Source organism: Pangasianodon hypophthalmus, chromosome 28 (genome assembly GCF_027358585.1).
Source record: "Pangasianodon hypophthalmus isolate fPanHyp1 chromosome 28, fPanHyp1.pri, whole genome shotgun sequence".
Classification (NCBI taxonomy): Eukaryota; Metazoa; Chordata; class Actinopteri; order Siluriformes; family Pangasiidae; genus Pangasianodon; species Pangasianodon hypophthalmus.
In genome coordinates, this window is record NC_069737.1 from 3,886,170 (window position 1) to 3,908,403 (window position 22,234).

Genomic DNA, 22,234 nt, shown 5'->3' on the forward strand with positions numbered 1-22,234 from the left:
ACAACCACTAACTTCTCACTGGAATAGAGCAAATATAGCAAATTAGCACCAAAATCGCTGATCACGTCCCCAATAGTTTAGTATAAACACATTAAACGTGTTTATCATTAGAGTTTTCCTTTAAACTAATTAAAGCATTTGCGGTATCATTTGGACTGCTTGAAATTTAATGAGAGTGCTAATTCATATTGATTCGAGACAGTTTAAATCTATAGAGGTTTATCGCTCATCCTGCTTTATAGTCTGTTTGAAATACATATCTCCTATTTAAATGATCCATAAAAACCTTTTTTGCATTTTTCACAGAAAGATGATGAAGAGGAGGACAAAAGAGACAAGGTCGACTTTAAATCAAACTTATCATGAAGTGCAGATATTCAGTCTCTTAATCTATTAGGTTGCATTATGTGGATCAGCGTCATATTTACAGCGTCGCAGTGTGCTATGAATTCACCGTCGCTATGTCACTGGCATCTTAACTGTGGATTGCATGTCAGTGATCGGTCAATTGCTGGAAAAGTGGACAGAAAGAAAATGGTTTCAAATAGAAGACAAAAACTTCCAAGCTAAGAATCAAGAATGTCGTATAGCTGCTAGTTGAGAGTGTGTTATATTCAGTAGTCTTAGCCTTATATTTAGAAACATGTCTGCAGTGTGTGTGAGATGATATGCTGGATTAACTTAATTTAACTTCATCTTTTATTAGGATTAGGATTGATTGCTAGAGATTCGTGCATATGATTAAATGATGCTTTATGGTGTTGTGGCTCTACAACACTACAGTGTTTAATTTGATTTCATAAAACACATTGTCTGTTCATTCACAATAATGTATCTGTATTGTATTCCCTTTAAAAGAGGTAATCTACCATATGTGTAAATCTTGAAGGTGTAAAGTTACCAAATGTTGCCAAGAATTTGAAGCTTCGTACAGTTTCAGTAGCCTTCATCTATGATACGATACCCACTGATCAAGTTTGTTAGCAATCTGTGCTACTGGTTTCAATCACACAATAGTTTACCTAGTCACACAATAGTTTACCTAATCACACAATAGTTTACCTAATCACACAATAGTTTACCTAATCACACAATAGTTTACCTAATCACACCATAGTTTACCTAATCACACAATGGTTTACCTTTGTTAATCGACATGCCATACTTATGTTAACACTGTGTATACTTACTGGTAAATTTCCTAGACACACCTAGGAAAGGTGCAATATTCAATTTTCATTTATTTATTTATTATTACAGGGATTCTTAAACTAAGGAACATGTGGGGTCGCTTGATTTTCAAGCCTCTTTTGCTATTGACTTTACAAAATAATGTTAGGAATATCACTCAAAACTATGAAAACATGCTGCTATTTTGAGATGTTACGAGGAGTCACACTGCACTAGTGTTGGAGTTCAGCAATAAAAATGGACTTAAAAACTTCTCCCTAGTTCTACCTCTGCTAGTTTCTCGACAACATCTGAGTTGAACAGCAGAAGTCAAGAAATCAAACATGACAATATGTTGAAACAAAACATTTATTGAATATGAATTTACGATCATGATGATAAATATTGAGGAGAAGCCAGGATGCCTCATGTGTGAAATTTCTTTGCATGCTGCTATCAGGGTCAATCCATGTGAAATCACACAGGGAGAAGGCCTCCCGAGGGACCATTTCAGAAATGCCTCATACAAAAATTGTTCCTGACTGGAAATAAGGACATATCTGGAAATATTCTCACTAGTCCCAATAAACAGAGTGCAAGATTTGATACCCTAATCAGTTCATGAGATATAGAGGCTTTAAAAAGGGGGTTGTGGCCCTGTGAAAACGAGTGCTACAGAAAAAGTTCCAAAAGTCATTAGTTTTGAACTGTGCATGCTAGCTGCATGAATTTTCAGGGATTGTTGTCTAGTATAATCTTTAACTTCTAAAATAGAAGGTCCATGGTTGGATATATTTGCCAATATATGGCCTGCTGAAAAAAAATCCTGTTTTAGCCCTCTATATGTCCACACTATAGCATATAAGACCGCTCAAATTTTCATATCTATTACTCATGTCATAGTTCTTTTGCTTTCGTAGCATCTAGGTACATGTCTGAAAAACCTCAAACTGTAATTTATGAGGTGTTAAAAATGAAAAAAAAAAAAAAAAAGCCTAAATTTCAAAGCATATTGCCCATGTATGACAGCATCTACCATAAAAAGATTTATACCCACTGAAAGAGCATGATTTAATTAGAAAATGCACAAAGTTGGTCAAGTAGGTACCTTGAACTAGGTTAGGGACCAAACTACAAATAAGAAGGTAATAATATTTAAAGCCTCTGTATCTCAGAAAGTACTGCAGATACAAGCCTTGAATTCTGCACACTATTTATTGAGAATAGTGATATTATTTTCAGAAAGTATGAAGCAAATCTGAGATGCTCAGTCAGGAACTTTCTTTTAAAATCTGGTGATTTGAGGTGAATTTTCCCAGCAGGATTCAGTGCACTTGCCTGAATTAAGGTCTAACGTACAGCAGACTATCATGGTATAAGAGGAATAACACACTACGGGCCATGCTGCTATTGGAAAATTATATACTTCAGGGTGGTAACAGTAACTCTGCTTCACACCAGGCCGTATAACATCACCCGGACATGGATTATTTTCCTATAACACACCCTGTGGTATTGTTTGAAGCTCTTTGAAAAGCTGTGTCAAGAAATGTAATCACATCCGTCCCACTAGACTAGTAAGTCAGTGCAAGGAAAATTTCCTCTGGTTTTTAGTCGTGTGTTATGTGTATTGTATATATGTATATATGTGTGCTACTGACATATGATAAAATGATTGTGTGTTACAGTATTGCTAAGGTATAAATGTAGTGTGGTCAAGGCTTGGGGTTACATAAAATTCATGCTGCCCATTTGGGGTTTTTTGCCCTAAATGTTTCAGAGCCCCTCTCTTACTAGAACAGATAACCTAGAAAATAGGAACATCCATCAGTTGTGCATCTTTCGCAATTAATAAAATACAAATAAATAAATACAAAAATAAATAAACTAAACCAGTTATTGTGGCATCTTGAACACAGCATAAACAATGAATATGTGGTGAACTGAACTACTGTAAATGCATTTGATGCAATCAGTATCATTTGCTGAATTGGTTTCCTTTGCTTCTCTGAAAGCGTAAGTGTCTGCCATGTTACGTGAGTCTTTGTGGTTATCTATGTGTGTGCGCAAAGGGACTGTTACCATGGTTTCCTGTCTTGTAATGTAAATCATTAAGAGAACATTTTCTTTGTGTTTGTGTGTGGGAATGTTTTCATAGAGAGGAGCAAATTTCCAAATATGTGACAGATATGATTTTGTCGCCATATTTGGTAGGTCCTCATGCGGTTGAAGTTTTTACAAAGCTTGGGTTTAAATTTTTTTTTTTTTTTTTAAAAAACAAAACAAAACAAAAAAAAACCCCAAAAGATTTACTTTTGGTTGTTGAGGTTAAGATTAGGTTTAGATTTTATTACATTTTGGCATTAATAAGCTGCATTAATGTCAGTGGAAGGTCTTCACAAGAATACTAAGACAGATGTGTGTGTGTGTGTGTGTGTGTGTGTGTATACTTTCTTGTCACACCAATGCAGACAAAGTGGTGGCCTAATAACGACTGCAACAGGAAATGGTAGATTGTGGTTTCTATGGTATAAGCCATAATGACATTAAAGTGCATCATGTTTTTTCCTTAGTACATATGTTGACATTATTATAATGACATTACAGTGCATCACATTTTTTCCTTAGTATATATGTTGATATGATGAAGTTTTCTGCATGGAGATGGTTATTTGGCATTTATGGAAGGAGTCTCAAGTATCAGGCAGAAGGATTTTCAAAGTAGCCTACTTATAATAATAAAAATAATAATTAAATACAGCTGAGTACATTATTTTAGCTGTAAAAAAACAAGAACAATCAGCTTACTGTAGTTGTGACTACAATTTACTGCATTCATACAGATGAGAGGTTAACTCATTAACATTACGTCCAAGAGGCTCACACAAGAAGTCGGTGGCTTAGTGGTTAGCACTGCTGCCTCGCACTTTGGGGGTTGGGGCCTTGAACTCTTCCTCTGCCCTGTGTGCACGGAGCTTGCATGTTTCTTCTGGGTACTCCGGTTTCCTCCCCCAGTCCACAGACATGCATTGCAGGCTAATTGGCTCTTGTGTGCGCATTTGTGCAGTGCAATGGGTTGGCACACTGTCCAGGGTGTCCTCCGCCTTGTGCCCCGTGTCCCTGGGATAGGCTCCAGGCTCCCCCACAACCCTGTGTAGGATAAGCGGTCCAGAGAGTGGATGGATAGATGGACAAGTAGTACTGCAATATCAAAAACATTTCAGCAAAAGCAAACAGCATGCCCTTTTTCACTGAAATGTACCTTATAAGAATGAGAAAAATCTTCCTTTGCTTTATTTTCATGTATCATATTAACATTATAAAAGAAGTGTTGCATTGTGAAATTGTTAAAAGCTTAATGGCAGGTTTTCTTCACCATGTACAAAAGACAGTATGAATATTTCTGAAAAGTCATTTGTATTGCTTTCTCACTCCATTTTAAGGGAAGCAGAGGAAAGAGTGGTGGCCAAAGAGGAAGAAAGAGTGGCGTGGAGGAAGTGAAGGAGAGGGTGATAAAGAGAAAACGTGACTGGGAGAGAGATGGAGTCGCTATCAACCGAGTCAGCCACGGTGGATGAGCTGGTGGAGGCCTGCATCAATGCTTTCGGTCAGTCAGTAGAGTCATGTGTCTGTCTATACCAAATATTCTACCGTTAAATAATTTACTTTTTTTTGTCCGAGATCATATGTGAGGTGGTTTAAAAATGTCCCGTTTGCTTTAATTTGCTTTTCTCCAGATGACACAGGGAAATTAAAGGACTTGCCGTTGGTGCGGATGTTTCTGATGATGCACCCCTGGTACCTGCAATCCACAGAACTGGCCAAGAAACTCCTGCTCAAGTATCCTTCACTAAAATACGCATATTTATAATTTACAGTTTAGACCAAACATGTGTAAAGAGGTGCTGAGGTTGTGTTGTGTACACCATATTAAGTTTCCTGATTACCATCATTGCATCATCATTGTTACTTTTAAATAACAAGCAAACAAGGTGAACATCTGTATTTATTACCATCACGCAAGAGCAAATCAGAAAATACACCAAAACCACCAACCATTACGCAACAGCAAAACCAAAAACACCAACAAAACAAATGTGAAAACACAACAGCAAGGTCCTTATTGAACATCACCTGCTAGTTGTATCAGTCTGTGTGGCCACAGAAAACAGAGAGCAGGAGGATGGTTTATTTGTTTTTTTATTTTTTTTTTATCAAGGGCATCCATATATTATTATTTTAGATATGTCAATTTTACAAGCATTAATATGAGTATGTGAGCGCTAAAATCTCACCTAAAGGAAGCTGGGTTATAACAGAAGAAAGAATGAATTTCTCCCCACGATAACAGCATAAGTAACTTCGCATTCACTTTTGCTGTTGTGTTTCCACATGTCATCTTATGCTTTTGGTTTTGTCATGGCATTAATGTTCTGAATTTGTGAATCCAAGCTCCTCTTAACAAGTATAGAAGTTCCCTTAACTAGTAACTGAATCTTTGTATTGCTGCATTACAAGGGTGAATTCAAGAAGTCCATAGAGAGGGTCAAAACCCACACAGGCAACATCAAACAAGGGTAATCCATAGGTAAAGAAACAACAGAGTATACACAAACAAATTAATCAAGGATTGCCACAGAACAGGTGAACACAGTTGGGTAACAAACCAATTACATACATACATAACAAACCAATTACAAGTACATACAGAACTCAAAACAAAACACATGACACAAAAACCCACGCTTCTCATGCTGGACACCACAAGGGATGCTGAGAGAGGAAATTTGTGACACGTAAAAACATGTCGCTAAATTCTTCTTTAGAAACTGTGGTAGGAAACTGTGGAAAGGTGAAAACCGCAAACTTTTCAAAGTACCTTTTATGGCTTTGTGGTTGCATTGACTTGACCCTTTAAGAAACCCTCCAGTGTATTTCAGCCTAATCTACTTCAAGTACACCTATAATATACAGTTATGTAGATTAACACTACATACACTCACTGTCCACTTTATTAGGAACACCTGTACACCTGCACATTCATGCAGTTATCCAGAAACTGTTGTGTATGAAAATCCCAGGAGATCATCAGGAGATCAACAGGAGATCAACAGTTTCTGGTACTAACAACCATGCCATGGTTAAAGTCACAGAGATCACACTTTTTCACCATTCTGATGTTTGATGTGAACGTTACGCAAAGCTATTGACCTGTATCTACATGATTTTATGCATTGTGCTGCTTCCATGTGATTGAATAATTACATAACTGCATAAATGTGCAGGATTGCAGGTATTCCTAATAAAGTGGATGGTGAGTGTATAATAATAAACTACTACTGGACACACACTGGATTAGATGCCAGTTGATAGCACGGGGCCATGCACGCAAATTCACATACTTGTTCAGACCTAGGGGAAATGTAGCATAGCCTGTCCATCTATGGACATGTTTTTGGGACGTAGAAGGACACTGGAGACTCATTCAGATTATTGACAGTACAATCGAAGTTCATACATTTTTTGTGATTTCAGGACAAAAGTTTTTCCCTGCTGTGAAAGGAGGGATAGAAAATAAGGACTGACAACACAGATCACTTTTTAAATGATTAGTTTATTTATTTATAGACTATAGAAGATAAGATCAATCTCTTTCAGTAATGCCTGAGTCAGTTATAAGAAGTTATCTGGAGATGTAAATATCCACCAAACAAAAGTGAAGCAATGAGGAAAGAGCGGAAAAATAATATATACTTGTATTATGATTTGCTCAATTGGTGATAGTGCTGATGTTCTGAAAATCATTATATTGGGCTGGATGGTAATTTTTCATACTGTTGCGCCCCTATTAAGCACCTCATCCAGGCTTTTGTCAGCTTTGCCAATTTAAAAGACTGATAGTTACTCACAGTGATATTGATATCCGAGGAACAGTAATTAATTCCCAGTGAATAAAGGAGTGTTAATGAGACTTAATTAAACATCAGGTCTCAGGAGGAAAGCTGCACTGCCGAGCTAAGGAGTCGAATCTGCCACCTAGTCAAGTAAGTGCACTATTTATTCACGTTCTCTCTTTCTCTTGTATAAATATTTACCTCCATAAACTTTTCTACATTTTGTAGTATTACAAACATTAGCATTTGATTTACACAATATGCCTAACGTTTGTGACATGAAGGTTAATTAAACTAAAACACAGACATTTCTTGGTTGCACAAGTATTCACCACCCTGGTAGAACCAAAATTGGCTGCAAATGCAGCTGGGATATGTCTCTATCAGCTCTGCACATCTGTGTCCTGATATTTTTGCCCATTCTTCTTGGCTCAAACTCTGTCAAACTGGATGGAGGCCACTTGTGAAGTCTTGCCACACATTCTCAATTGGATTGATGGCAAATTATGTGACTTCTGATGGCAACTGGTTCTACCAGAACTAATTTAGGCTTTTCACAGCAACAGGAGTGAATACTTACGCAAGTCACTGAATCTATCGCTCTTGCTTTCTCTCTCTGCAACACCATCTTTGCTTTTTCAATCGCTATATTCTCTGTCTGAAACCCATTATCTGTTGTCCATCTGTCTCAGAATGGGTTCTGTTTCATTTTTTTTCAGTCAGATAAAATCTTACTTCCCACCTTTCCTCTTCTATCTTTGACCTTCGTCTTCCCAATATCTCACTTGCTTTATACTTCCCATCCATATTTCTTCTTTCACCTGTCTTTGTCTGAAACCTGATATCCTTCCAGCCATCTCTCTCTGACTTCAAGGTTGCACGTTATTGCATTTGTAGGTCTTACATCAAAGTTTGCTTGTCGTCTGTCTCACCCTCTCGGTCCCTATAGGTTCTGGATCTCAGAGTTTCCTGTCGAGTTCAATCTTAATCCAGCTTTGGCTGAACAGATTCGAGATCTGAGGGATCAGCTTAACACTGAAGGCAATGAGCGGGAGAGTCAGCTCATCGACGTTGAGAGTGTGTAAGTGCATAAACACATACACACACACACACACACACACACACACACGGATTAACAATAATATATATATATATCCCTAATAAATATGGAACTAGATCCTTACCATGTGTCAGATAAAGAATACGTTTCTTAAATGTAATAATTGTCTCTACATGCTTTTTTCCCTCTCAGCCCCTCATATAAGTGGAAGCGTCAGGTGACCCAGCGTGTGCCATCCATGTCAAAAAAGAGGAAGATGTCCCTCCTCTTCGATCACTTGGACGCCTCCGAACTCGCAGAACATCTTACCTACCTGGAGTATAAGTCCTTTTGCAAGATTCTGGTGTGTGAACACATTTGCTTTATATTTTCTTATAGTAACTTTTTCTGCAGCTCTGAAAGTAGTAGCTTAAGGCAAATATCAATGCACTCAATGTTTTAAAACGTAATCATTTCTACTATCTCTAGTAGGAACTTACACAGGGACTTACATATATGTGGAGGACACTCCAACTGAACTCTTTAAAAAAACGTGTAATTGTTGATATGGTGAAGCTTTCTGTAAGGACATGTTTATTTAGCATTTTTGAAAAGGAATCTCCATTGTTGGTGAGAAAGCTGCTCTTTAGGTTTTCCAATATGGGAAAGTTTTCAGGACAAAAAGCTTTTGTGTGCTTTCCAGTTTTTCTGTAATATGACAAGCTGGCCTTGCATGTCATGTGTTCAGTTCCAGGACTATCACAGCTTCGTGAGGCATGGCTGCACGGTGGATAACCCCATCCTGGAGCGCTTCATCATGCTCTTCAACAGCGTCTCCCAGTGGATCCAGCTTATGGTGCTCAGCAAGCCTACGGCCCAGCAGCGCGCTGGCGTCATAACACACTTCGTACGAGTCGCACAGGTCGGTCCCATTATAAGCTGGTTAAAGAGTGACACTATATTGATAGCGCTATATTGATCTTCTTAAGGGATAAGGGAAGAGATGTTGATTTTCAGTTCACATGGATCTGTTAAAGACAAATAAAACTCAGTGAAATATATTTATAATTATAATCTAAGATGTCATGACATGTTTCATAAAAGAGTGTTTGTACAGTAGTGATTAGCAGAAAAAAGCCAAACACTAATCTTATCTGAGTCAAATAAAATTCTTCTGTTTAATTTGTGAAGCTTTTCTATTAAATTACACTGCAGAATTTTGGCAAATTTAAATTTTATACATTCTGCTTCCTTTTTTTCTTGTCTTTCTGTCATTCAAAACTGAATGTTTTCCAATTTTGTACCACGTATATGCACATTTTCACAAATTCACTGCCAATAATATATTAACTGAGATTTTTCATCGAGTTATTTTTATACATCAGTGTAGTTGTCTTGAAGTTGTGATTCTGATTGGTAAGGAGGTGATGATACATTTTCATTTAGAGGCATTTCTATTAAATTTCAATAAACTTTCAATGTACTCGTTCTAATTCTGATATGTTGTTGTTTCTATAGTAAAAACGAATTCACAGGAACTTGTAATGTAGATGAACCACATAAACGGATTAAAAATGTTTAGCATTCAGGGAAGGAGTCTCCAGTGTCAGAGCTTTGTAACAGTCAGATGTAAAGCTGTTCCTTTACATTTTCCTGAAAGTCTTCAGAACCGAAGTTTTTGCACTTTCGGATTTCTTGGTAACATGAGAAGGTGAGGGATTATTTTTTTTTCAGGACATGTTGTTATAGGAAAATTAATTTCTGGGTGGTGACAGTAACTCCACCCGTTCTATCACACGACGCATGTATGTCACTTGCTATCTTCTCCAGAATGATTTAGATGAGCCTGCATTGGTACATGCAGCCTCTCTATCTTTACAAAGTCATCATTTATTAACGCTCCTCACTCTGCCACGGCGCAGCCAGAGTCTTGTTGAGAAGTTCACGTCTCACGGCCGGGTGCACGTGTAGCACCTGCGTCCAAACAGAACAGAACGGGACGTTGATCAAATAACTTTTACACTGTTTTTGTACGGTGTGTGTCATGATTTATGGAATGAAATGTTCTCCTTTGGTTAGCTGCTCAGATGTTTCTTTTTTTTTTCCGTGCTGGTGGATATCCTGGAGTAGTCGCTCTCTAGGATGCACTTACCCCCCACTCATTTTCTTCCTGATCCCTCATCGTTCCTCACAGTATCCTTTCTCCAGATCTCTCTCTTTGATAATGTGGAGGGTTTTTATGAGTCAGTAACATTAATTAACATTAAGAGGCTCGGTCATAAACCTGTCTGATGTAATTAACCACTTTACTTTCTGCTGAGTGCTCTGCACAAAAAAGTGGATTCATTGAAGACGATATTTGACTTTAATAAAAAGGCTTTTGTGACTGTGTGTGTGTATGTATGTGTGTGTTGAAGCAGCTGGAGCTGGATTGATTTTTGCAGTGTGTGTATCTGTGTGTGTGGGTTGAAGGGCAGAGGATGTCTCCCATAGAGCCTCATTCACAAAGCCTTACTGTTGCGTACACATCCTATCCAGCCTCGGGAACAATGAGACAATGCAGCCATATTAGTAGTGCATATCACTCTGTCTGTGTGTGTGTGTGTGTGTGTGTGTGTATGTGTGTGTGTGAGAGAGAGAGAGACATCTTTCCGTGACTCTAACTTTATCTATTTTCCCAATTCTTCCTTCCTCTGCATCAGTGTCTCCCTCCTCCTGTCGTTCTGCCTGCCAGGCTAATACCTCAACACCCACATGCTGGCTCTAACACACTCTCTCTCTCTCTCTCTCTCTCTCTCTCTTGCTATTTCTCTAGTTAGACTAAATGTTTCCTTAATCCAGTTTATACTGTTTGGTCTATTTCTTCCTGAAGTTCTTCCTGCTTCTGTGAATCATTTCTTTTGATGAACTCCTCTTTCATTTGAACTACCTCATTTCCTCCCTACATCTTTACACTAAGTCTTTAATCTCATCTATTCCATCCCACCCCATCTGAATCTTGGATATAAATCAGCGGTTTTCTCCAAAAATCTATTTTCTGTGCTAGCTGTGCACCTCCATCTACCACAACCCTGATCAGGTGCTCACTGAACACAAATGAATTGTTGTCACATAACTCATGCTAACTCCAAACAGTAGTTTATTTACAAGATCTCTTTCTCTCTGTGTAGAAACTGTTGCAGCTGCAGAACTTTAACACCCTCATGGCGGTGGTTGGAGGCCTCAGTAACAGCTCCATCTCCAGGCTCAAAGACACACAGGCCCACATCAGTAACGACACCAACAAGGTGCTACAGACATCGTCACCATACTCATCATTATCATACTCATAATAACTTATCATAACTTACTATACTCCTACTATCCTACTAGGAGTACATAGGAAATATCATCCATGCACAGCTGTAAAAATGTTCCTCATGAGTTCTGTGGATAGTTCTTTGCTTCATAAAGTTTTTTATTTGTCAGATTCTGTGTAGATCTTTTACACCCCATCCCCCTGCCAAGAGGGACAAACCAAAGAACCCTTAAAAGTGCTAAAGGAAACTTTTTTTAGAGATTGTATTGGTCTACTTAAAAAAATACAATACACAATATATGTCAAGGTTTTCATGCCTTCTTCTCCTCCTCCTTATATTCCTTCCTTCCTTCCTTGCGGGCTTACTTCCCTACTTTCCTTATTTGTTCCATTTCTATCCTTCCTTCCTTCCTTCCTTCCTTCCCTACTTCTTCCCTCCCTACTTTTCTTGTTCCTTCCATTGTTTTTTCTGTCTTTTTTCATTCCTTCTTCCTTCCTTCCCTAATTTCCTTATTCTCTCCGCTGTTCCTGTCTTCCTCTACTTCCTTTCCATCCTTCTTTCATTCTTTCTGTTTGTTATATTTATCGATATTTTTTTTCTTTCTTACATTTTTCAACCATTTCTTTTCCTTCCTTCTTTCCTTCTTTCCTTCATTCTTTCTCTACTTCTTTGTTCTGCCAACTTTCAGTGTCTTGCCTTTCTCTGTCATATTTCCTCCCTTCCTTCATTCCCTCTTTCTTTTTTCTTCCTTTTTGTCCTTCGTTTGTTCACAGACTTATAATATATCTTATTTTCATAATTTGTGTCTCTTTCCTTCCTTCCTTCTTTCTCTCATGCTCCAGATCTTTAACAGTCTGCTGGATCTGGTGACATCATGTGGGAACTACAGCCAGTACCGGCGGCGATTCTCAGAGTGTTCAGGTTTCCGGTTCCCGATCCTGGGCGTTCATCTGAAGGATCTGATCGCGGTGCATGTGGCTCTGCCAGATTGGACTGATGATGAGAAAACGCGTGTTAATCTGACCAAGACCCAACAGCTCTACTCCATACTGCATGAGCTGGCACTGGTTCAGACCACGCCGCCCAACATAGACGCCAACACCGATCTGCTTAACCTTCTCACGGTGAGACTGTAACTGTGTGTGTGTGTCTTTATTTGTGTGTGTTTTCAAAGCTGGTCAAGTAATTAGATTGCGTTAAGTCAGACTTTTAATGCATAAAACTACATAAAGTAAGCAACGATGTTACCGTTTTCCGATTCTCCACTTTGTTGCGTATGCCTGTCTGTATTGCAGTAAATATGTTTTACTGTGTTGCAATTTAGGATTGTGTGTTTGTATCTGCGTTAGTTTTGGATTACTTTACAGACGGTTGCAACAGATGCTTTAGTAATACTGTGTGTTCGTCTACATGTGTAGTTGTTTACGTGTCAATGAATGTTTTGTCTGTGTGTATGTTTTAGTAACCAAACAGCTAGCCTTGTCAATTCCTCTGCAGGTGGCACCAACATATGTTTAGCAAAGGAAACGTGTGTGTGTGTGTGTGTGTGTATGGGTGTGTGTGGATGGTTGTGTGTTTCAATATGTAGATACACTCTGTCTTTCTCATACATAGGAAAGTGCTGTGTGTACACGAGCCATCTGGGAATTCTGTAGTAGGAATGCTGAGAGAATAAAATAGACTGGGAATACAGTAGTATATGTAACATGAACATAAGTAATATGAACATATAACATCGATATCGTGACAAATTACGCCATGATACACTTTTCTGAAATATTGTTGGTATCACGATATGCATTAAAAGTCTGACTTAAAGGAGTCGGTAGAAATCTTTCTGGTTGTTTGTTTTTCAGCTAGGTAAGGATTAACCGAAATAGTTTGTCCAAAAATCTACACAATTTACACAGTTTTTTTGCGCTACTGTTGAACAGCTAAGACATGTTTGCTTTGTGGTCCCACGTTTGCTTCTTTACTTTTTTTTATTTAATATAGCTAACATGGAATAAACACCTATTTCACTTCAGACGTCTAAAAATGTTTTCCTTAAATATCTGCTACATAGAAACCACATTCAGTTCCTTAATAATACAACACAGTTACTGTTGTGACAGTGTGATTTAGTGTAGTTTATACCACATTGCTTGTGAATTCTTGAAGCGGACTGGTCAGAAGGTGTGCATTATTTTCATTTCATTAAGTCATAAAATAAAAATCTATAACGAAGTTTGTACTAAAAAAAAATGGGGTGCCTAAGACTTTTGCACAGTACTGTATATTTGGGGTAAATGAGATATATGCAGTCCTTTTAAGCCTTGTTATTGACTGTTGTTCACATTTTAAGCACCAGGACATTACATTAGCATTTCTAACTGAAGAATTCTGGCAGCCCTGAATTTTGTGGAAAGCTCTTTTTGAACAGTAAATGAATCATTCCTTTCGTGTTTCAGGTGTTTATTGACGATACCGGTGCCAGCTCTTTGAATGAAAAGGAGATAAAGCACTTATTCTGAATGCTAGTCAATTTTTTTTCTTTTATTGGCGAGGCACAAAAAAGAAACGTCTTGTTTGTGTCTGTCTGAGGATTGAGATTTCCTTCTGTACAGAGTAAGGCAGTGTAGTGGGAGTGTGAATTTGAGGCTAAACAAACGGAGCACATGGAAAGTTCACTGAACTGAAATGGCACCTTTTCACCCTAGCATATTTCCTGAACATGTTTTTTTGTACATTTTTCCCCTTATTGAGCAATCAACATTAGGAGGAGTCTAATGCAGATAAACGAGCAACAATTCTGGGAATTAGGACTAGAGCAGGTCAGAGAAAGAAGCATTTCAGTCCTCCTGCTTGTGTTGAAGGATTTCAGGTGTTAACTCGCACTTACACACACACACACTCTGATACCTTACAGTAGTATGTTCAGGAATTCTCCCTGGAAGGAAATGATGTATACACACTGGAGCATTTTTGCACCGACCCTACTGAGACCCTAACAGAGTGTTACTAGGGGAAAAGCCTCAACACACACATACACGCATACACACACAACACCTACTGCTAAGGTAATGGCTATGACTTATGAAACCTGTCTAGACATGCATTCATTTCGTACCCATTAACCTTTATTCAACAGCGTACACATTCTTCAGACTGACTTTTGTATAAAATAATGATTCTCAAGACACCTACCTGGTCATTTGCCTTCTCCAGCAAATCATTTTGGTCTTGAAATGCACATTCTACCCAAACTGGACACTATGAGACCTTGTCATGAATAGAAGCATAAAAGATTTGACTGATAATGCCAGGGGTATCTGCTATGGTATGTGGCATATATATTTGAGATACACAATATATAGGCTATATTTAGGTTTGCTAAAAATTTAACAAAAATTTAAAGCCTCACATCAGCTGTTTTCTTATACGGGACTAATATTTTTCTGAACGAATACCCAGATTCTAAGCACAGGTAGTACTTGGTGCATTCATTATTGTTCATCAGTCAGATAAATTTCCTGTTCGAGTCCAAAATGTTCTTTGTAGAATGCGGCAGCACATTTTGTCTCGGTGTGAATATTAGTCTAAATGGATCACACCATGCACCAACATGTCGCACAAATCTAATATAGGATCGTAGGACAGATTATGGACTTATTAAGTCTTAAGGAACAGTTTTGGTGGGATGTTTCTGTCTTCCTGGAGAAAGTCAGGTTTATGGAGCCACATGTACAGCTGGTGTTGACCTGTATAAATAAATTTTCCCTAATTGTATAGGATATGACATTTTGTGTGTGTGTGTGTGTGTGTGTGTGTGTGTTTGTGTAGGTGTCACTGGACCAGTATCATACAGAAGATGAGATATACCAGCTCTCACTACAGAGGGAACCTCGAAGCTCCAAACCAGCTGTGAGTTATGGACACAGAAACTGTTCTGCTGTTAATTTCCACCATTTCTCTTCCCCATTGTTTATAAATATTATGTTAAAATGCTTGTTTTTTGTGATTGGCCGATCAGAACTCAAACCCCACCCCCAGCCTAGCGAATAAGCGGCCATCGATGGTTGATGAGTGGGCAGCGTCGGTGAAGCCTAAAGCAGATCCTGCTATCATCACCAAACACATTGAGAAGATGGTTGAAGTAAAGTGTTTTTTTAGTTATGTAGCTATAAATTTGTCTATTTTAATACACTTCTTATTTCGTACAGTGAAATGAAATATTTACCATTTATATAGGATGACAATAAAAATGGCCTTAGAACATCTGTGTATCATTAACCTCATTAAAATGGGATATGGAGGCGCTATATCGTCCATCCATCCCAAATAGCCTCGTATTTCTAACGTTAACTAAATCAGCTGGTTTACTGTTAGCTGGTTAACTGCCAGGAAACTAGTGAGCATCTGTCACAGGTATGAGTGTTTTCCATATCAGAAATTGAAGTCGTATCTTAATATTTAACATCAGCCAAACATGTCGAAATTTACTATTACTACCAAAACTATTTTTGTCACATTAACTATGTTAACTAGCCAACTTAGCATCCAGGTTTTGCAGATTCTGAGCATTGAAATCACAGTGTTGTTTTTTGAAACATAGAATTTCTTAATACTATCATATAAAAAAAAATCGGATTTCAGTAGCATTACATGAACTTAGCTTTCTTTTTTGCAGTGGTGGTACTGATTATTAATTTGTGTAATCATAATGAAGCATCCAATAGAAGTTAATCATTTAAAAATTACCATTATGCAGCATTGTTATATGCAAGTTATATGTAATATGGAAGCACTGGTGTTCTCAGCTAGGAGTTAACACTTTTGTTTTTATCCTTGTCAAAAAGCATAAAATCGTATTGAATCAAATCATCATCTGACAGGGAACGCATGACTGTTTACATTTATAGCGAATAATCTGTCTTGTTGCCACGGTTGCAGTCTGTCTTCAAGAATTTCGACACAGATGGAGACGGCTATATATCCCGCGAGGAGTTTGAGAGCATCAGGAATAACTTCCCCTATCTCAGCAAGTTTGGAGAGCTTGATACAAACCAGTGAGTGTGGAAACACTGACCTTTATACTGAAGTGCTGACCTTTAAGCTACTTTTACATTCAGGAACCATTACAGCTCTTGGCTTGTTGTGTCAGTGGGAAACAAATCAAAATCTATGAGACCAAACACCAGATTTGTTTTGTCTGAGAGTTAGCATTGGTCTGAGTAATGCCAAAATAGACACAACAAAAAAAATCTTCCTGTTCTACATATCTAACCAAAACCAGGAGGAAAATGTGTGACTCTCAAAAGAAAAGGCACCCCTACAGTGTCCAGGCAGCTATAAACAACACAGTCTGGTATTTACAGACTGCAGTGTGACTGTAATGTCTGACATCTGAAGCTATGTGTACAACAAATCTGATCAAATGTCAGCATTTGCCTTACGCTAGACAACTGATTTGTGAAAGGATTATACATATATTGAAAATGTACCATAGTGTTTTTTAAAATTTTTTTTTATGTTTACCGCACATTACTGCAGAATCGTTTAAAAACCCACCATCCAGCTGCATTTTTGTGATTGCCACTGCCGGCAAGCAGCTCCCGACTGCACAGCTGATAATGTTATTATACCATCCCGTACTTTCTACCTGAAGTGGTTGAAATGCTTGTTTTCGTGTCCTGGTTATTGGTTCTGGCTGATTAAACAGTTTATCGTAGTCTATTTCTAATGTGATTTGCTCATGTAAAGGTACTCATTGTGTTTTGCCCAGAATCCTTCAGTATTATTAATGACTGCTTTATAATTTCTCCAGAATCCTTGATGTTCAGTAGTCACTGTTGTATATTCCATCCAGACTGATTTAACATCAGCACTCGTGACTCCTGACTCTAAATTCCCTCTTTTATTACTCTCATTTTTCTTTATTTTTCTTTTGTTCTTTTTCCTCTCACCCCTTTTCCTTTTTGTAATTCAAACATTTTCTACTTAATTATCCTCTTTTCTCTCATACACTATGTTAAACTGTCACATTCCTCTCTCTGTCTTCTGTCTCTCAGGGATGGGAAGATCAGCAGGGAAGAGATGATAGATTACTTTATGAAGGCCAGTTCACTGATGAACTGTAAGATGGGCTTCATACACACGTTCACAGAGACCACTTACGTTAAGCCCACCTTCTGTGAGCACTGCGCCGGATTTGTGAGTATCTATTGCACTATTGGGATGGATGGATAAATGGAGTGGAGGACATATTTCTTACCAGATACAGACAATTACTGGCACGTTTCAAGAAAATGAGAAAAAAAGATAAACCTTACACAGAATTATTCAAATTCCTACAAGAAGTGTGACTATTCCTCTAACAATGATCACATTTACCTGTCACATTTCCATTAATTGTGGGCTGAATTGAAGAAAGAAATCTGCATTTACAAACCTATGAATATAAAAGAGCTAGAATTAAGGGCCCAAGTCTTTTTAAACATTAGATCTTTTAGACATTAGAATCTCAGTGCTGTTATTCTCTCCATGGTAGGCTCCACCGAATAATTATTGTAGAGGTTCCAATAATTTTGAAAAAAAAAAAAAAATGCACCACTTGAAAAAACATGGTGTAAAATTTATAATTTGCTCTCATATGTTTACACTTCAAATATCAGTGCATGTGTTATTCATTTTAATTATTTATTTGTGCTCATTTCATTGAAGGATGCCAATAATTTTGTTTGTTATTTTGTATGAAAATTGGTCATGTCCCATGTCATGTTAATATATATACTGTATAATTTTATAATATACACGAGTCTCAGACATATTAGGATATTTCCTTCTCTATCTTTCTCGTGAAAATGCCTTTTTTTCTTTTTTTTCTTCTTTTTTTCTTTTTTTACACCATGTATTTGACAGCGCTCCAAATACAGAACCCAAACTCCTCCACACATTCTGCCATTCAGCTGCTCATTCTACACTCTGTGTGTATGTGTGTGTATATGTGTGTGTGTGTGTGCATAGGTCAGTTTGTAACTAATTGGCTTGAATTCACCACACTTCACCATTTTTTGTATGGTAAATGTGTTTTGTATATTTGTTTAGTGAGAGATGTACAAGCAGTTCTACATGGTGTCTTGACAAAGTTGTGTGTTTGTGTTGCTTTGTGCTACGCCACCCTGAACACTTTTTCTGTGTGATGAAAAGGTGAGCATGAGGGTAGGTGTGCGCGTTCGAGGTGATCATTTGCGTACGTGCACTGTGTCCGTGTGTGTGTTCTGGACCCTCAGATCTTGCCCCGTGAGTGTGTGTGTGATGCTCTGGTCAGTCCTTTCATCTATTGTTCCCCTGCTGTGATGTGATCGCATCTCTCTTGATCCTGACTCCCCCTTTTCCATTACCTTTCTTCCTTTATCTGTTTGTTGCTTTTCTGCTTTTCTTTAAATTCATCCATCACTTTTCTCTTCCAGTCTGTTTCCAAAAAGGAAAATATTTAACCATCACAATTCTTTTTTTTCTAGATATGGGGCTTTTATAAGCAAGGATACAAGTGCAAAGGTAAGAACAGACACAGTACAACATGTAAAAGAGTAGCTGCTTAGCGGTGAGGTTTCTAAAGGAATTGTTACTCCCTAAATTATATAAGGCCTAACTCTTTTCTCCCTCAGTCTGTGTGTGTGTGTGTGTGTGTCATGCTCTTTCATTAACAGCAATGAAGCCTGGTTTATTCTTTCTCAGAATGGGATGCCTAAAAGTGTGTCACCTTTATAATTTTTCAGAGCAGTAGAAGGATCTTAGCTATATGCAAGCTGTCTGTCAAACAAGGGAGGCATAGCAGTAAACAAAAGTAGTGACAGATTTTTTTTATATCATCTATATATATATATTTGCAAAAAAAAAATGCAGCTGAATGTACTTTTTAACAGTTATATAGAGTTACCTTTAATGTTGTGGAACATCTATGGAACAAGTTTCTGTTATCACTTACGTTATAACAGCTATAAACACACCATGCTGTTTGTCATGTTGCTAAGAAATTGCAAAGTGCAAAGCCCTCCATCCCCGTATTAGAAAAGTTAAAGTTACAGCTGTATCTCTGACTGATACCAAGTGCTGACACTGGAGACTCCTTCCAAACATGCTAAATAAACATCAGTGTAATATCAATGATTACACACGCATTTTAATGTGTTTCTGTTTATTTGCTGTACATGTCCATGTGAAAGTTTCAAGCGCAATCAAAGAAACCTGTGATTTGAAGTACAGCTAGCACTACTGTCCACACTGCTGTTATAGAAAACCAAGACCAATCAAAATCGAGAATTCAACAGCGTTATGGTATAAACAGTTGTAAATGCACTCTGGGGAAAGTGAAAATAGACGAAAATTATGATCATGACAATGACAAATTCAATCATGACAATGACAATGATAAATGATGACAAAAAAAAAAAGAGACGTTTTTGCAGAAACACCCAATTTAAGTGTTACGTTCAGATATATATATATATATATATATATATATATATATATATATATATATATATATATATATATATATATATATATATATATATATGTGTGTATTATCTTGCTCTGATTGCTTGAAGAATCAATAACTAGGTTAGCTAGCTAGCTATATTTATATTTTCTCCAAAATAGCTGGTGATATCATTCTATGATCTATGATTCTAAAGTTCAGATAAGTTCAGATAAGCGAGAGAATTATCTTGCTCTCATTACTTGAACAATTCCCAGCCATGTTAGCTAGCCAGCGATAGCTATATACTATATATATATATATATATATATAAATTAGCTAACTATATTAGCTTGACAATTTACATTAGCTTACCTATTTGACTAAGTAAATATGTAATTACTGTTGTAGCTTGAGTGAATTTACTAGTGAAATAGAAGTTACAGGTCACAGTCCTAGTGCTTCCTCTTTTCACTGAAATTCCCAGAGAGATAGAACGAAAATGTCAACATGTTTTCCAGCAACACCCAATTTAAGTTTTAAGCATCCATGTATATGTGTTAATTAATTATTTTACCTTAGTTACCTTAGTCAGTGATGTTTGCTTGGGCATGTACAGTCCCCCATTACTTCAACGATCATTAGCTTACCCAGCTAGCTCTCTACATTAGCTATTTCTTCAAACATTAGCTAGCTACATTATCTTGTTATAATAAACTATTTATTTGGCAATGTTTACATAAGTGAATATATTGCTCTTATTAATTGAAAAGAAATCTATAACCAGATTAGCTACCTAGCTATGTTTTATATGTTTTGCTAAAAACATTAGATAGCTACGATAACAATATTTACTTGATGAAATTCAGATAAATGAGAGAATTATCTTGCTCTTGCTACTTGGAAAAAAAAAATCTGTAACCAGATTAGCTAGCAGGCTAAGTTTTTTATTTTCTCTAAAAACATTAGATAACTATGATAGCTTGGTAGATAACATTATTTACTTCAGAAATTCCAGATGAGTGAGAGAATTATCTTGCTCTCATCACTTGAACAATTCCCAGCCAAGTTAGCTAGCTAGCTATAGCTATATAGCTATATACTATATATCTCTGAAAAAAAAAAAATGAGCTAAGTATATAAGCTTGATAATTTACATTAGCTTACATATTTGACCAAGTTTGAAAATAACCGTTGTAGCTTGAGTGAATTTACTATTTCTTTTAATTTGTTACCTGTCTGTATTTTTTATATTTCCTATCTCAGTTATGCACACTGTGTTGCCTAGGGCTCTAATGTTGATATCTATGCTCTCCACTCATCTGTCACGCTCCCACACCTACAATTTTCTGTCCTGTCTTCATTTTTCTCTATTTCTGTATAGCTGTGTCAGGCTGTCCCTCCATCTCCAGGCTCATGCTGGTGTCCATCACTTTAGGCGTATGTGTGTGTCAGTGTGTGTGAAAGCACATTCCTCTCCCCAGTACTGTTGGACTTTTGACGCACATTTATACGCACATTAGCCCCTCCATTGTTCCCCTGTTCCTTTCTTTTCCTTCTCATCCTCCATCCAGCTCTTCTCTCACTTTGTATTAACTACCCACACTCCATTTTCTCTCCTTAACTTCTATTACGTGTTCTCCTTCTGTTTTCCTTTTTCTCCTTCCTGACTGACACCATCCCTTATTCTTTCTTTCACCTTTTCCCCCAGTGTGTGGTGTGAACTGTCATAAGGCATGTCGCTCACGGCTGGCGGTGGAGTGTCGCAAGCGGGCGAAGAGCATCAGTCACGAGACTCCGCCCGCCCTTCAAGCTCGCTCTTTCAGCTTTCCACCTCCGTCTAACTCGCACTCTAATCTCCAGGATACAGGTTTGTGCATCAACACGCGCACACATACTGTATAAGACATACGTATATAGGTACTTAGATATGGTCTTATGCTATATATAGTGTTATCTGATGTCACTATGGTTAAACTTTCACCAATAATGGGGAAGAATTCTCTCATGACTCATCAACTCCTTGTGGTTTAAACTGGTATAACATGCTAAATGTTCAATTTTTTTTCAATTTGGCCACAAGGAGGCTAAAGGCTGATTTATAGTTGCTGTTAACTATGCGTACGTGTAAACAATATGTGTGGTGCAATACCAGCGTAATTAGTGGAGGCAGTATAGCACCATGTGACACTGTGTCCCCAACTGAATAAATGAACTAATATCGTGTCTCAAATCACATACTTATCTATTATTCTAGACCGTTACTGAGTACTAACACTAACGGTTTTCCTATTACAGTTAGTTTTTAAACCTAAGCACTTTAAACCTACCAAAAAACCGCTTTAAACCTACCAAAAGGTCTGTTAGTAAA

At 37.5% G+C, this 22,234-nt stretch overlaps 1 protein-coding gene across 6 annotated transcripts in view; it reads left to right on the forward strand.

Annotated features, from left to right (window-relative positions):
* LOC113545782 (RAS guanyl-releasing protein 2) overlaps positions 1–22,234 on the forward strand; it is a 41,680-nt gene that overhangs the window by 15,024 nt on the left and 4,422 nt on the right. For all 6 annotated transcript variants that reach the window (XM_034301316.2, XM_053231057.1, XM_053231056.1 and 3 more), the window contains 14 exons: positions 4,614–4,777; positions 4,908–5,010; positions 7,158–7,214; positions 8,014–8,145; positions 8,317–8,467; positions 8,852–9,025; positions 11,274–11,390; positions 12,245–12,526; positions 15,225–15,305; positions 15,415–15,537; positions 16,335–16,450; positions 17,453–17,594; positions 18,905–18,941; positions 21,575–21,733. In XM_034301316.2, coding sequence (XP_034157207.1) covers positions 4,711–4,777; positions 4,908–5,010; positions 7,158–7,214; positions 8,014–8,145; positions 8,317–8,467; positions 8,852–9,025; positions 11,274–11,390; positions 12,245–12,526; positions 15,225–15,305; positions 15,415–15,537; positions 16,335–16,450; positions 17,453–17,594; positions 18,905–18,941; positions 21,575–21,733 — 1,741 coding nt within the window. In that variant the 5' untranslated portion in view covers positions 4,614–4,710. The remainder of the gene's footprint in view (positions 1–4,613; positions 4,778–4,907; positions 5,011–7,157; positions 7,215–8,013; positions 8,146–8,316; positions 8,468–8,851; positions 9,026–11,273; positions 11,391–12,244; positions 12,527–15,224; positions 15,306–15,414; positions 15,538–16,334; positions 16,451–17,452; positions 17,595–18,904; positions 18,942–21,574; positions 21,734–22,234) is intronic.